We start from the raw sequence: 13,640 nt of genomic DNA on the forward strand, positions 1-13,640 counted from the left end.
ATTCGCCCCTTCCAATTCACCTCTTCCACATATCATCTTCATCATGCTTTCCTCTTCCATTCTCCCATTCTTCGGCTTCATGGCATCCATAGCAGTAGCCGAATCAGGCACAGCCTCCTTCTACGGCGGCAACACCCAAGGCGGAATGTGTTCCTTTGCAACCTACACCATCCCCTCCAACTTAGCAGGCACAGCCCTCTCCYCCGCCTTCTGGAAAGGCAGCGAAGCCTGCGGAGCCTGCGTCAAAGTCTTCGGTCCCGGAAACGATAACATCACCGCAATGGTAAACCCTGCCCCTATAAAGAGTTCTCCTCGAGCCTTTCGGAGACTGACAGCAATAACAGGTCGTCGACCAATGTCCCAGCGGATGTGATAGCCACGACCTCGACCTCTTCCAATCCGGCTTCATCAAACTCGCAGACGCCAGCAAAGGTATCATCGACATCACCTGGGAATACGTCGATTGTCCCATCTCCTCCCCTCTCCAAATTCGCATGAAGGAAGGTGTTTCGGCATACTGGTTTAGTGCTCAAGCCTTCAACGCCAACAAGGTGAGACTCATGCTCTCCCCCAGCCACCATCCTTTGATTAGTTGATAAAGCGGATACTGATGTAACAACAACAGAGAGTCGCAGACCTGCAAGTCAGCACAGACAACGGCAARACATGGCAAAGCGGCCTCGAGAGATTGGAATACAACTTCTTTCAGAAATCTTCGGGATTCCGCGCCACTACAGTTTCTGTCAAAGTCGTTAGCATTGATGGTGATGAGGTGGTTGTTAGTGATTGTGGTGTCAGTGGCGGTAAGGTGTGTACTGCTGGCAGTAACTTTTAAACCCCTACGCCAGAAACCGAGCGGCTGGGGGAAACTTCCAAAGGGAGCAAGGGCCGGTGAATGGCTCTCCTTGTACTGAATTAACGAAAACGCTGGCGGATGAGTATCTACAAGTACAAAAAGAAGCAGCCTTACGGAGAGTCAAATATTACATTTACTTACGTGCTCTCAATCGTGTTGTAGACAGCACAGCATCTAAAGTGCCACATTTCAGGCTCACCAACACACATGTAATGCACATCACTCCATCCCATTCAGACTACTAGCACGTTTGAGTACATGTAACGACAATACCCTCAAACCACCAGTTCATTTCATCTCATACCTAATAATGAGCTCTCTGTCTCTACCAAAAGTATGCCCACAGAAAAATACTACCCAAACCCAAGTAGAATGCACCGGTAATGCTCATGCTCATCCTGTCTCCTCTACGCCTCAGCACCCAAAAAGTTGCATTACCCAAAAAAGTAACGCCCTCGCTTGCCGTCGATGCCCCCAAAACGCAAGAAATGCCATCTGGTGTTGTATCGTAGCTTTCCTTCTATGCTACTGCTTCTGCGGTCCAAACAAATCTCAAGAAAGATTCAGGCAGTTGCTCGAATCCTGTTTTGGAGCGAGAATCATCATGTTCTTGTATGATCAATCTCAAGAGTGGAAGAGATCCCACGCTCTCTCGCAGAGTTTCAAAAACTCTTCTCTCTTCTCCGCACTCCCCATCCCTGATCTCCAATCTCGCTCATCCTCCCGGTCCTCTCCACGCACGGCAAAAGTAGCACGCTTGACGTCCGGACGACTGTACGCCAGCGGAGGACTTCCCTCACGCTCATACTCTTCTCGACCTCGCCTCCGACCGTTCATCGACGCTGTGCGGGCGAGGACATCCGGACGGGAAGGCTCCTGCTGCAACTGCTGCACTCCCGGGTGCTGTGCTCCCGGTACTGCCGATACTGAATGGTGATGTTGATGGCGGTGTCGTGCTGGAGGCATCGGAGATGGTGGTGTCGGAGGTTGAACACCGCCGTAGTGGACTACTTTGGGAAGGAGATCTTCGCGCCCGCCAGAAAGTCCTTGAACCGCCTCCTCTGCAGATCGGAATTCACGACTGCGAGCGCTCGTTGGCGGAGCGTGCGATTGTGATGGAGGAAAGCCAGGCGATGGCACAGGAGGTGGTGCATTAGAGTGGGATGAGTGGCCAGGGGAGTTGTTATTGTTTGCGTTTGGGAATCTTCTTGATTCTAATCGATCGTTTGCGAAAACATCTGCTATCGGGGGAAGGCGATTGTTCGTCTGAGTTGCGGGCATGTGGTGGATATGGCTCGTCTGGCTCAAGCCACTCGGTCCGTGTTGTGCGTGTCGAGAGTGCGGGTACTCTCCAGGTCGGAGGCCTGTAAATGTTTGACCCAGGGGTGCAGATTGTATCACTCTGTCGTGTTGGAATTGTGCGGCAGACGGCGCGGAAATGGACAGAGCTGTTGGTGGTCCTTTCCTTCGAGAAGTTAGGGGAGTTCGGCCGCCTGTCGGGACGCCAAATAGTGTTGTATCTTGTGTTCGCGGTCCATCGTTCTCGAGCGAGCTGCTACCAGGCTTGGTCCCCTTCTGTCGTGCCTCGATTATCAATCTCTGCTGGTCCCGCACATCGAGACTGCGCTGTAATTGCTCTCGCATGCCAGGGTTGCTGGTAGCGAAGCCGGGCGAGAGACAAGCTAGGCCAACATCTTGAATAGCTAAGCCGGCAGATTCGCGCGACGTCAAGGGCGCTGAAGGTCGTCCGGTGTGTGGGCCGCCGCGACTGTTGGACATGCTCGAGGAAAGGTCGAGTCGCTTGGGACGTGGACGCGACGAAGGCATTACGGGCGAGCCAGGCTCCCTCTTCACTTTGACCATGGGCGGGGCTCCTCCACTGCGATGTCTGTGTTCACTAATGTTAGCGTGGTGTCGCAACGTGGGAGGGCGGGCACGGGCACGAGCACGGACATGTTGAGGCTGTGAGTGTTGCTGTTGCTATTGCTGATGCTGCCAGTGCCGCTGGCGGGCGAGGACTTGTTCTCGGGACTGCGTCGTTCTCGTCCAATCCCTACTGCGCCTTCTGGTGTGGCATTACTGCGCGGGCGCCTGGGTGCGGGTTCGCCATTCGAGGGCGGCGAAGAGGCGGTCATGGGCACGCTCGTTGGCGCAATCGATTGCGGCGTGAAGTGGGCGGGTAGAGTGGACGTTGGAGCAGCGACAGCGGTGGACATGTTTCCTGTTGTGTGTGTGGCTCTCAACACCGACGCGGCGGACACGTCCTAAGGTGGTGATATCGTGTCGGATATACCTTGGGTAAGTATATGCGGACGACGTTGTGGAAGCGCGAGAGCGGGCGTCTCTGTGCACTCGGTCGGTGCTTCGCAGATCGCGGAATCACGTCCCTGCAGCGTTGAGCAGCGAGACTAGTGATTTCTCGACCCGAACGGGGAAGCTGATCATGAGGTTCGGGCGGCTATCGAGGCAAGTCTAGAAGGAATCGACAAGAGACTGGAACGTGTGAAAAAGAGGTGCGACGAGAAGTGTGTGAGGGGAGTGTTTATTTAGCGAAAGTGACGCTTTGAGACGTGCGGGTTTGTGAGTATGCATCGACGTGTGTCGCCCTACCAGGCACCCTCGACACGGCCATCCCGGTCCAAGGAGAACGCTGCCCGTCTGCCCTCCCCTTCCCAAGCGCGTTTCACGACTTGCCCGCTAGCGGWTCAATACTCTGGCGCAAGCGAATAATCGACAGGAACGATCCTCATTATACTGCTCCTTCTCCACACGTCTGCGCCAAGTCGAACCGTGGTCGCAGTGTCACCCGGGGGAGAAAGGTGCTGGATGATGTATATTGCAGACGACACGGAATTACCGTGTGGAATTCAAGACCATCCTCGGCATCTCYCATCAAACACACTTCCCCATCTCGAACAAGGCTAGGTGACCACACGATACAGCAAAAAGAAACCCTAATGCAGCCACATTGGTGCAAGAACGGGCGGAAGCAACGCAATACGATCCTCCGTCCCGACGATGTGAGTGGTCAAGGGCACCAGCACCATGCCCCGCCGACTCGTTCTTTGCCCAGACTGTCCCAAACTCTCCTCACACGCGGCCGAGACGATTCGAGTGGCCCCGAACCTAAAATGTGACTGAAGCACGCCACGCGCTCTCTGAAACAATAGTCTAGTCTCCAGACGACCACGCGATCCCCTCTCGAATAATCAATCCAATCCAAGCCAATCCAATCCAATCCAAACCAACAACAGAGCGAGAGCAGACAGAGCGAGAGGTGGGAAAACAACGGTGTGTGCCTGTATTCTTAGATAGCTCCACCTCAGCGCTCCACCTCATCGCTTTCACGCACGCAGGAGGTGGAATCCTTCCCACCCGACTCTTCTCCGCTCGCTTCGAGAAAAGGCCCTGCCCTCAACTCAACAGCAAGCATGTGAAGAACACAGAAAGGTCAATGCGACAAGAAGATCCCTCGTGTGACAAAACGACTATCAAATTGTCTCGATTGGGAGTTTCCCAGGGTCTAGTTGCCCGAAAGAGCGACTGGGGCGCGACCATGGGCCGCCGAAATTGAAAATTGCCGCCCCTCCTTGCAGTGAATAGACGACAACGCTCACGAACTGGTAGCTATAAGCACAAAAAGCAGCAGCCTCGCGGAGAGTTGTATACGGATGATAAATGTCTTATCGAATAATGTCTTCTTAGCCGTACTGTCGTTGTTGCAGATATTACAAGATTTTTGCTGTCACAGGTAKGGCATCTGTCTATGGAAGCCAGCCTCTCGGAGGGCGTTATTCATGCGCGGGACGATCTCGCAGGCACAGCACAGCTTAGTTTTCCCCATGACAAGTGAATTCAATACTTTCTGACCTCGTGGATAGGCAGGCCTTGTATACATCCTTGCACTTGCCCTGCAGGGTGATGATGCTATGGTTGCCGCTTTCGTGATGCTGGCAAGTCTTGGACGGATTAGTGCCATCGGTTTTCCCACGCGTCTATTCACACCAATCATCATTCCATCACCGAGAACCATCATCCAGCCAATAGTCCAAATAACAAATACGTTCTCCTCCAATAATCCCCAGCGCTTTTCCTTAACCTCTCATTGGCTGCAGGTTCCAAATCGACCTTTTTCCTCAACCCCCCAACAACTTCTTCAAGCCTGCCAGACTCGTCCTCTGCACCAGTGTGGAAAACGAACTGCAGGTAAAGTAGATCAAACAGGGTCTGCACGAGTCGATTCCTCGTCTCATCGTTCCCTGGAGAAGGAGAAGTCGCCTCCTCAGCATTCGCCGACTCGGCTTCATCGGCGTGCCCATGACTCGCGCCACTTCCTCCTCCCTTGGACAGTTCGTCGATCACCCCATCATCATGTTCAACCTCAAACTTCCCTCCCAACCCCTCTCTCACCATCTTTTTCAATGCCTGCACAGCGCAAGGACTCCAAAGATCGTTGCCAGATCCTGCCATGCACTGATGTAAATCCTTCACAAAACGATATGTTGCCGGTGAAGGTTGAACAGGTAGAGCCGGTGTACCATCCCACAATGCCACCATACCTCGAATTCTCTTCGCCTCGAACTTTCCCATCGGTACTTCATAGACGCTCCTCGCAACTCGTTGCTGTAGCGCCGCAATAAACGTCTCACTCGCCATCGCCTTATCCTCAATCCCCTCCAAAATAGGCCCCAGACCCCTCCGTCGTAGATCCACGTCTCGAATGATCCGAATCAGTAGGGCTGCATCCTCTACTGACTCGCCCATCTTTTCAACCTCGGAGTATGTAGCCTTTATCGAATCCATAGTCGACCTATTCAGTCTCGCCTCCAATACTTGAGGATCTTGCTTGCTAAGAATCATCTGCAACGACTCGCTACCGTCACTCAGATCATCATCCTCCAATAGTTCCAAGTCCAGATCATCGTCCCATTTGAGAAGTCGCATGGATGATATCGCCTCGGCGAATTGCTGCAGGTTAATGGTCCAGTCATCCAGGGTTCGTGATAAACTTTCCGTTGCGGCGGATCGACCTTGTTGGCGTTCCATGACTGCTTTGCGAAAGTTTGTGGCTCCTGTGCCTGGTTCCAGATCTGAGGTTGCGAGATCCCATACTTTGGGTGCGCGTGCGTTTGTCCCTGACAATTGGGTATCCAGAGGAAGGGGTGACATCTTGGCTGCTTGGTCCGCGAGTTCTTCCAGTCGTGTCAGAAAGACTATGCGGAGATCGTCCATGGCACGTGAATGCTCCTCGTTTCGTAGCTTGGCGCTGAGGGAGAGGTACTTTGATAGTAAATGCTGCCGAAGGGCCAGCACGGCATGAGCGTCTGTTTGTTTTGCGATAGTCTCCTTCAGTGTTGATAACAGACATGACTGGGCCTGTTTGGTCCAGGAAGCCAGAGCACTGCTGACTTCAGCAGAAGAAAGCTGATCATGTCGAACCCAAGGATGAAAGTTCCTCACATCCTCTCCAATCCACTGCTCGTAGACATCCAGACTCAATTCATAGACAGCCCGCACACTCTCGTCCCGTATCAGCGCGGTCCTCGAAAGACCCGCCAAAGCATCCGCGAACCGTCTCGGAAACAACTCCTTCGTATCCAGCACAGAATTTCCGTAGAGCTCCAACATCTCGGCCAGCCTCCCCTCCTCCATCCCCTCCGCCTTGGCTTCCAACTGCTCAAACCGCACCTGTAAGAAATATCTCAAAACCTCCTTCGACGACGAACTCGAGATGAGAGAGTACGCACACAGCGCCTTGACCGTCATCCCAACATCCGCATCCCTCCTCGCCAAAGTCCTCGAAATGTAGCCCAACAACCTCTTCCTCATACTCCCCAACCTCCTCTTCAGCTCCCCATCAACCACCTCCGGCGCAACTTCCTCCCCCTCGACAAGACCCTTGAACACCAACCTGCCCAGTACCAAAACCTTAGCCCCAAGCAACGCATCCCCATTCCCCCTCACAATCCTCCCCACGACCCCAATAATCTTCTGCAGCACCTTCGTCTGCGCAACCACGGCTTTCCTCCTCTGTAATCCCACATCCTCTTGCTCCTTCTTCATCCTCGCGAAATTCCCTCCAACCCTTCCCACAGCTCTCGAGTTGCATTTCCTCCCGATATCCTCCATGTATGATTCTGCTTGTCGGATCTGCCCATCCATCTCAATAATCCTCTCCGCAGTCCCCAGTAAATCCCGATAACTATTCCCGACCAAAGACCGTAGTTTCGAGCGATGATCTTCGATATTCTGGCGGAGTTGTTGCTCTAGTTTCCGGACGATGGGGAGTGGGTATTGGAAGGCATCTTCCCAGGTCGTGAGGGATTTGGGATCGGTGGGCGGGAGGGTCGCCATGGTGGCATTGGTGAAGTTAGTGGTTATTTCGAGGTTGAGGATGCGTTTAGACGTGGACGTGGACATGGACGTGGACGTGAATGTGGGGAGACTATTGATAGATATCTTAGCTTGATGCCAAGAGATGTCACGACAACTTCACTTGTGGCGCTCCTGCCTGTAGCAGTGGAAAAGATGTCGGAGGTAACTTTCTGTAATGCCAACGACACGATCAGCCATCGTCCAACCTGAACATTGTCTCTCTGCAAAGCCACCTCATTTTCGTGCTTGCAGCCACCTGTTCGCGAGCATTGTCGTCGATTCACTACATGGAGACAGCCAACAAGCCTCAACTTTTCCATTCCTTGAACCTCTCTCATTCGATAAGAAACTGTCTTTATACAGACACTTCCATTCCTACATMCATCTACAAAACCGCCAGCTCCATCATCAATCAAATTACTCGGCCCACCCGAAAATATCCCCCACACTAACCATACTAAACCTCACCCCAACAATCCCCACCAACACCCCCACAACCTCCACAAGCCCCAAGACCGTGATAGCCAACAACATCCTCGGCATAAACACCCGATACAACMTAAGATGTCTCCTCAACCACGCCGCTTCAATCACCGTCGCAACTGCAATCGCAGCATAAAACAAGATATGCGTCGMCATACTTCCCGCGATCCGTCCCAATAGCCCGGGATGTTTAGGTGGAACTTTCCACATTGTGATGGTGGGGACCGCGATGGCACAAAGTATTTGCGGGCCAAAGGTGTTGAGTGCGACGAAGATGGGACTCCAGGGGTATTGGATAGTCTTTAGTGGTACAAAGGCGGATTCCCATTGGATTGTGACGAGAGCTGCTTGATGTCCGGTCTTGAAGAAGTGGAAGCTTCCAAGCAAAGCCAGAAGAACTGGTCCTAGAGGAGATCGGCGTAGGTTGTTGGCGTCAATTACCTCGAAGATGTTCAWGATGGAAATCATGCAGAGGGCTAATGCTCCCTGGCCCATGGGCTTTTGCAAAAGTAGCAATGCCAGAATCCAAGCGCAGGGAAGTAAGAAGTAGCGCGTACCGTGTGTGTTGGCATAGCCATATATGATGAGCTTCGAGCGAGGAGCCGGAGCAGCATTGATGGTCGTCAGGACAGTGTTGGGATCATCGTCATTGATAGGCTTCGACGTAGACGTAGGCTTCTCCTGCGCTTCTTCCGTTTTCACATCCAGCATTGGGGAGGCCGCCAAGAAAGTAGGATACCCAGCCGCAAATGCCACCGCAAGCACTGCCCACGCCAGCCAGACACGAACTGTCTTGAGCGTATCTTTGGAGTATTGAGGAAACCAATCTCCATCGTCTGCAGCGTCGATGGCCCAAAAGCTAGCCACCGCTATTAAACCAAGACGAAGTGCGATACCGATCCAGAAGACCGCCGAGCCATGATAGTTGGTAGTACGGACGTAAAAGTGTTTGATGGCGACTGGCAGGACAAGAGCAACAGCGAAGGGAATCAGAAGTTGCCAACTCGCGGAGGTCGATGAGGTTGACGAGGCGTAGTATGTTGACCTGCAGTTCGGCATTTGCTCTTCGCGACATAGTCGCGATAATGAACTGAGACGCGTGCAAATCAAAAAGGAGAGCGAGTTTGTCGCGCCCAGGATCTGGTCTTGCCGGTCCGCCTGTCCCAAGGAAGATCCGAGCATGAGTACTGCGAAGGTGGATAGAAGGAAGAGCAACTGCTCGTCTTCCCAAATCGTGAAGGAGTTGGAGGCGAAGCCAATGCAGAGAAGCAGGGTAGCAATGGTGCAAAGCCATCCCCAGACGGTAGTAGGAACCGGTACTTTCAAGATCTCCCGCGCCGGATAGAATCCCAACAAAGTAGCGAGGATACCTCCCAATGCAGCTCCAAAAGCTATCAGCTGCATTGAAGAAAGGCCCGATACTGCTGCAGTGACTGCTCCTACGGTAGCGCCGATTGTGGTACCCATCAAACCCCATCCAAGAAGAGCAGGAGTGAGTGCTGCCCGGTCGCCATTGACACCCTGAGCGTACATGACGATGACTAGAAATGTACCGACCAGCGCGATGATACCCATGGACATGCTGACAAGATCAAAATTTGCCCACAAACTCTTGCATATCCTCAGATTCTCCGCTTGATACGCTCGGAACGTCTCGTACGCATTGATATCGACATTATAACCAGACTWGATAGGCTTGGAGGTGACCATCTTCCACTTCTCGGTAGCAGATGCCCATAGAGCGTACAGAGGAGACGTAGCGGATTCAGGTATGTTCTTGGCTTTGGCATAGCCTGCTTGGTACCGATGGATCTGAGCAGAGGTGAGTCGGCTGACCTGAGCGAGGTTCGCRTAGTTCGGCTTTGTGAGGGAGTCGGATGCGTGGAAAGCCTCTTCGATGGGTTGTCCAAGATTGCCAAAGGGAATGGGAAGCCCTAACAAGAGGGAAAGGGTTGGTACCAGATCAATCTGGGAAACGAATCGCTCCTTGGCAGTCGCTGGTGGGAGCAAAGACGCCTTGTCCTTTCGACCAAAGATTCCACGTTTCGAATACATCCACAACGCAGCCTCGACCTCATCGTCGGATTCACCACCATGGTCACCCTTGACGTCCATTCCATGATCGCCCATCACAACGAGAAGAGTTTTGTCATCCAAAGCATCKATCATCCGCCGTAGCACACCGTCCATTTGCTTCAATTTATCTGCCATGGCAGGGTGATCCGGTCCGTATCGATGTCCAGCATGATCCACTCCCAAGTAATGGCCAATAATCACATCCCATCGATTCTCCATGGATGGCTCCAAAAGTGGAAAGATGTGCTCATTGACCCCGTTATCCAGGGTATGCAAATCCCACACATTGAACGAATCGTAGGCATGGGTCAAGTTCGGCTCAAAGTATCCAGGAAACAGCGAATGCCATGTATCATCCCCGAGATGCACGACCTTCTTGCCAGCCTTGAAGAGCTGCTCCACCATGTTATCCTCATCAATCGCCGTCCCCGCAAAGTTCGATCCCGCATCTATAAAAGTAGGGAGAGTCCCAGTCATCAGACCCTTCAATCGTTGTAAAGTCGTAGTGGGTGGATCCGCAATGAAAGGACGAAGGAAAGCATTGTGTGGCTCTTGTACAGAAGTCTCGTATAATACAGGCAGCGCATCGTGAAAGTGATGTGGCTGCTCATCTCCCGCCTTCGCTTGAAAGGGCACCGTGAAATCGTACCGCAGCGCATCAATGACCACGACGACGGCCTTGTCAAAGGATTTCGGATGCCAGCATCCTCGCTCCTGTGAGCCGGTGAGGTATGTTCCTGCTTGGTAGTCGAGGTCGATGGGAGGAATGGCGCAAGTCGATCGGTCTTGGAGGACAAGTCGGGAAAGCAGGAATCCGCTGCAGAAGAGGTAGATGGCGAGGGCGTGAAAGAGGCTGAGGGTGCTGTCAGCTTGCAACTTCCCACGTTCGATCAAGCCTTGCTCACAATATGAGCAAGAAAAAGGCAACAATCAAAAGATGCTGAGCCTTGAACTGTACAAGCCGCTGCGCGTTGACTTCCTTCTCCGACGCGCCGCCATCCTTTTTGGGCGCGGGATCCGMCATTATTCGGAATCGCCAGTGGCAGAAATAGAGGGGTTATCGAGACATGTATTGAACAAATTTACAAAGAAAGGAAGAAAGAATGGCTGTAACATGAAGTGTGAGCATGGGCAAATGGGTGGTCAAAAGCCAAAAGTCACCAACATTCGGCCCCACCACTTCACGCATGACGAGCAGCGGAATGAGAAAATCAGGGGCTCTCTCAGTGAACGATGGATTTGTTTGGTAGGTATCTTACCAAGCTCCCCATAAGTCTAACGTCACACACTACATACCAATCCCGAGACTCGTTCTACTCCAGTATCTCCAGGTCCCTTCGTATTGGATCAAGGGCCGATGAGATTGAAGGTTGCCGCACCTACCTATAGCAGGCAAAAATCTTGTATCTATGCAACAACTATAGCATAGTTAAGGAGAATTATTCGGTGAGACATTCGACACTCTATATTTGACTCTCCGTAACGCTGGTCCTTTTTGTGGTTGTAGCTACCGGTTAGTGAGCGTTGTCGTCGATTCACCACATCGAGAGGCGGCAATCTTCAATTTCACCAGCCCTTAGGACATCCAGATCTCCAACCAAAGCCGGAACCTCTCGACCAAGGGCGGGTGAAATTGAAGGTTGCCGCCCTACCTGAAAAGGCGACAGTGTTGTATATCTGCAGCAAGTTTCTGCAACACCGACTGTAAGATAAAGAAGACATTATTCAATAAGACATTCGACCGCACTTGACTCTCTGTTAGGCTGCTGCTTTTTGTACTTGTAGCGACCGCTTCGTAGGCGTTGCCGTCGATTCACCATAGAAAGAGGCGGCATTCTTCAATTTCGGCGGCCCTTGGAGCGACAGAGGAAGAGGGAACGGATGTTGGAGAAATTGGGGGAAAAAGAGGAAAAAAGAGAACAAGGGGTTGAAATCGCGCACGTTCTTGGAGCTCTGCCCGTATAAAAACGTTCCGATCCAGACTGTTGCGTCAAGCGAAACCCGCCAGCAATGACACATTAAGTATGTAATACCATTCCAGCAGCAGTGTTCGACTCGTCGTCGTCGCGGTTTCGCACCCTTTCTTCCTCCGCCACCCAACCTTCCACTTCCACCGCAGCTCCGAGGAGAGCCTTCTCAAACATGTACTTAGCGACCAGGCTTCGCTCCGGAATTCCAACCAAACTAAAGCATTTCGCAGAAACTTGAACATATCGTGTTATCAAAACAGGTGAGAGGGTAACTTCGCACTTTCTTGGGCCGTCAAAGAAAAAGGAGCAGGGGTATGGTTCGTCGTAGACTGCAGCTCCCGCTGTCGTAAGAGCCACTGGTCCGGTTCGGGGTGAGGGACATAGAATCGGAGAAGTTGTGGTCGTAATCGTCATAAGCAGCTAGGCCATTCTTCGCGTCCTTCTTGAGCTTCTAGATCTTATAATTTGGTCCATTTCTCGCCTTCTCCACCAAACCGCCTACTCGTTGTAGGTCGATGGATTGGAAGCGATCCTTCTCGTCTTGTTGGTAGGCTGGAAGGGCTTCTGATGACTCCAAGGCAACTCCCGCATCTCCCACTCTGACGACTACAACCCGGCCTGACTTTCGCTTGCCAGATTCGTCGTACTCCTCGGGGAAAGTAATGGTGATTTGAGGCAGAGGGGACGGCGGCGGGCTGTCCGAGTTGTCGATGAGGTTCTTCTTCTCTTCATAGATGTGTATCGACTCGGAAGGTCGGGTCTTGACGCGACGATGTGAGGATGTGGACGAGGCCGAGAGTCTCTTCTCATCATCCTCCTCATCCTCCTCGTAGTCGCCAATTTGCATTTGCTTACGAGCTCTGCGGCGTTGGCGCATGAAGAGCAGACCAGCTACCAGCAGTCCAGCAACGACCACGAGAACGAGAAGCACGACCAGGAGTGCTATCATGGTTGGGTTCATGGTCGCGGGTGTATCGTTTGCATTGTCGTCTGCTCTGGCGAGAAGGTGCGCCCAGTGGTTGAGCATTCCGTTGATATTTCGATAGATGTCGCTGTTAGATGGTAAAGCGATTCGGGGTAATCGGATGAGTGATGTAGTGCGTTGATCCAGTCGTGGCGTGAAAGTTGGTCGCAGACGGCGCGTGTCGCAAAAGGGTAGAAAAGACTGCGCACATGAAACGATTGATTAGCCCAGGTTGCTTCGTGCCCCGTCATTGTCATTCCAAGCCATTCCATGTCAAGTTGTGGCTGTGGTCCGTCGGACTGCAACAGCACGACGACGAGTGCGAACAGTGCGACGCTCTCGTGAAGCTCGACACGTACCTGGATTTTGCAGCGTCTTTGATAGCGGGCGCGCTGCGGGGGTATAAAAGAGTGTGGTGCGAGCGGGAAACAAACGAGTGAGTTCCCGACAACGCTGGCGACGGTGGAGGGCGGTGGAAAGAAGGACGACGAGGACGACGACAACCTGCTTCGTTGCTGTTGCTGGGTCTTGCCCTCCTCAGGAGGAGAGGATGAGATGATGGACGATCCCCAGAAGCAATTTCGGCTAGCGCGGGAGTACCCGCAGCGCGAAGAATGAGACTTTGCGCCGCCAACAAGCGCTCTCGTTAGTTAGTTACTCGATTGCGGTTGCGATGCCGCGACACATCTCAACAAGCATGACTCGCCCTACAATCGATGACATCTTATGTTTGAGGCCGACACACATCCATCGTCTGCTGCTTGTTCCATCGACGAGACAAAACTTTTGCGAATTCGGTATGCATCATCTCTGAAGATCATTGCTTTAGCCTCGCAGCGGCATCCCAGCAGGCTTCCAAGGAACAATAAGGAATAAGGTAGGTGGTACCTGGGCGAACCCGCAGGTGGAGCGGAGG

At 52.6% G+C, this 13,640-nt stretch overlaps 5 protein-coding genes; 1 reads left to right on the plus strand and 4 right to left on the minus strand.

Moving 5' to 3' along the window:
• Nucleotides 1-43: 43 nt before the first annotated feature.
• RCC_05869 (related to extracellular cellulase CelA/allergen Asp F7-like, putative) lies at nucleotides 44-835 on the plus strand (the record flags this gene model as incomplete). XM_023771133.1 has 3 exons in its annotated part: nucleotides 44-283; nucleotides 345-551; nucleotides 626-835. The coding sequence occupies 3 exons, from the start codon at nucleotides 44-46 to the stop codon at nucleotides 833-835; spliced, it is 657 nt and encodes a 218-aa protein (XP_023626901.1).
• A 645-nt stretch (nucleotides 836-1,480) lies between these two features.
• RCC_05870 (uncharacterized protein) lies at nucleotides 1,481-3,072 on the minus strand (the record flags this gene model as incomplete). XM_023771134.1 has 2 exons in its annotated part: nucleotides 1,481-2,744; nucleotides 2,810-3,072. The coding sequence occupies 2 exons, from the start codon at nucleotides 3,070-3,072 to the stop codon at nucleotides 1,481-1,483; spliced, it is 1,527 nt and encodes a 508-aa protein (XP_023626902.1).
• Nucleotides 3,073-4,888: 1,816 nt separating this feature from the next.
• RCC_05871 (uncharacterized protein) lies at nucleotides 4,889-7,210 on the minus strand (the record flags this gene model as incomplete). The annotated part of the gene is made up of 1 exon (XM_023771135.1): nucleotides 4,889-7,210. The coding sequence occupies one exon, from the start codon at nucleotides 7,208-7,210 to the stop codon at nucleotides 4,889-4,891; it is 2,322 nt and encodes a 773-aa protein (XP_023626903.1).
• A 438-nt stretch (nucleotides 7,211-7,648) lies between these two features.
• On the minus strand, nucleotides 7,649-10,814 carry RCC_05872 (related to phosphoethanolamine N-methyltransferase; the record flags this gene model as incomplete). XM_023771136.1 has 2 exons in its annotated part: nucleotides 7,649-10,643; nucleotides 10,696-10,814. 2 exons carry the CDS (start codon nucleotides 10,812-10,814, stop codon nucleotides 7,649-7,651), a joined length of 3,114 nt encoding a protein of 1,037 aa, XP_023626904.1.
• A 1,397-nt stretch (nucleotides 10,815-12,211) lies between these two features.
• RCC_05873 (uncharacterized protein) lies at nucleotides 12,212-12,721 on the minus strand (the record flags this gene model as incomplete). The annotated part of the gene is made up of 1 exon (XM_023771137.1): nucleotides 12,212-12,721. The coding sequence occupies one exon, from the start codon at nucleotides 12,719-12,721 to the stop codon at nucleotides 12,212-12,214; it is 510 nt and encodes a 169-aa protein (XP_023626905.1).
• Nucleotides 12,722-13,640: the final 919 nt, after the last annotated feature.

Source organism: Ramularia collo-cygni (genome assembly GCF_900074925.1).
Source record: "Ramularia collo-cygni strain URUG2 genome assembly, contig: RCC_scaffold08, whole genome shotgun sequence".
Classification (NCBI taxonomy): domain Eukaryota; kingdom Fungi; phylum Ascomycota; class Dothideomycetes; order Mycosphaerellales; family Mycosphaerellaceae; genus Ramularia; species Ramularia collo-cygni.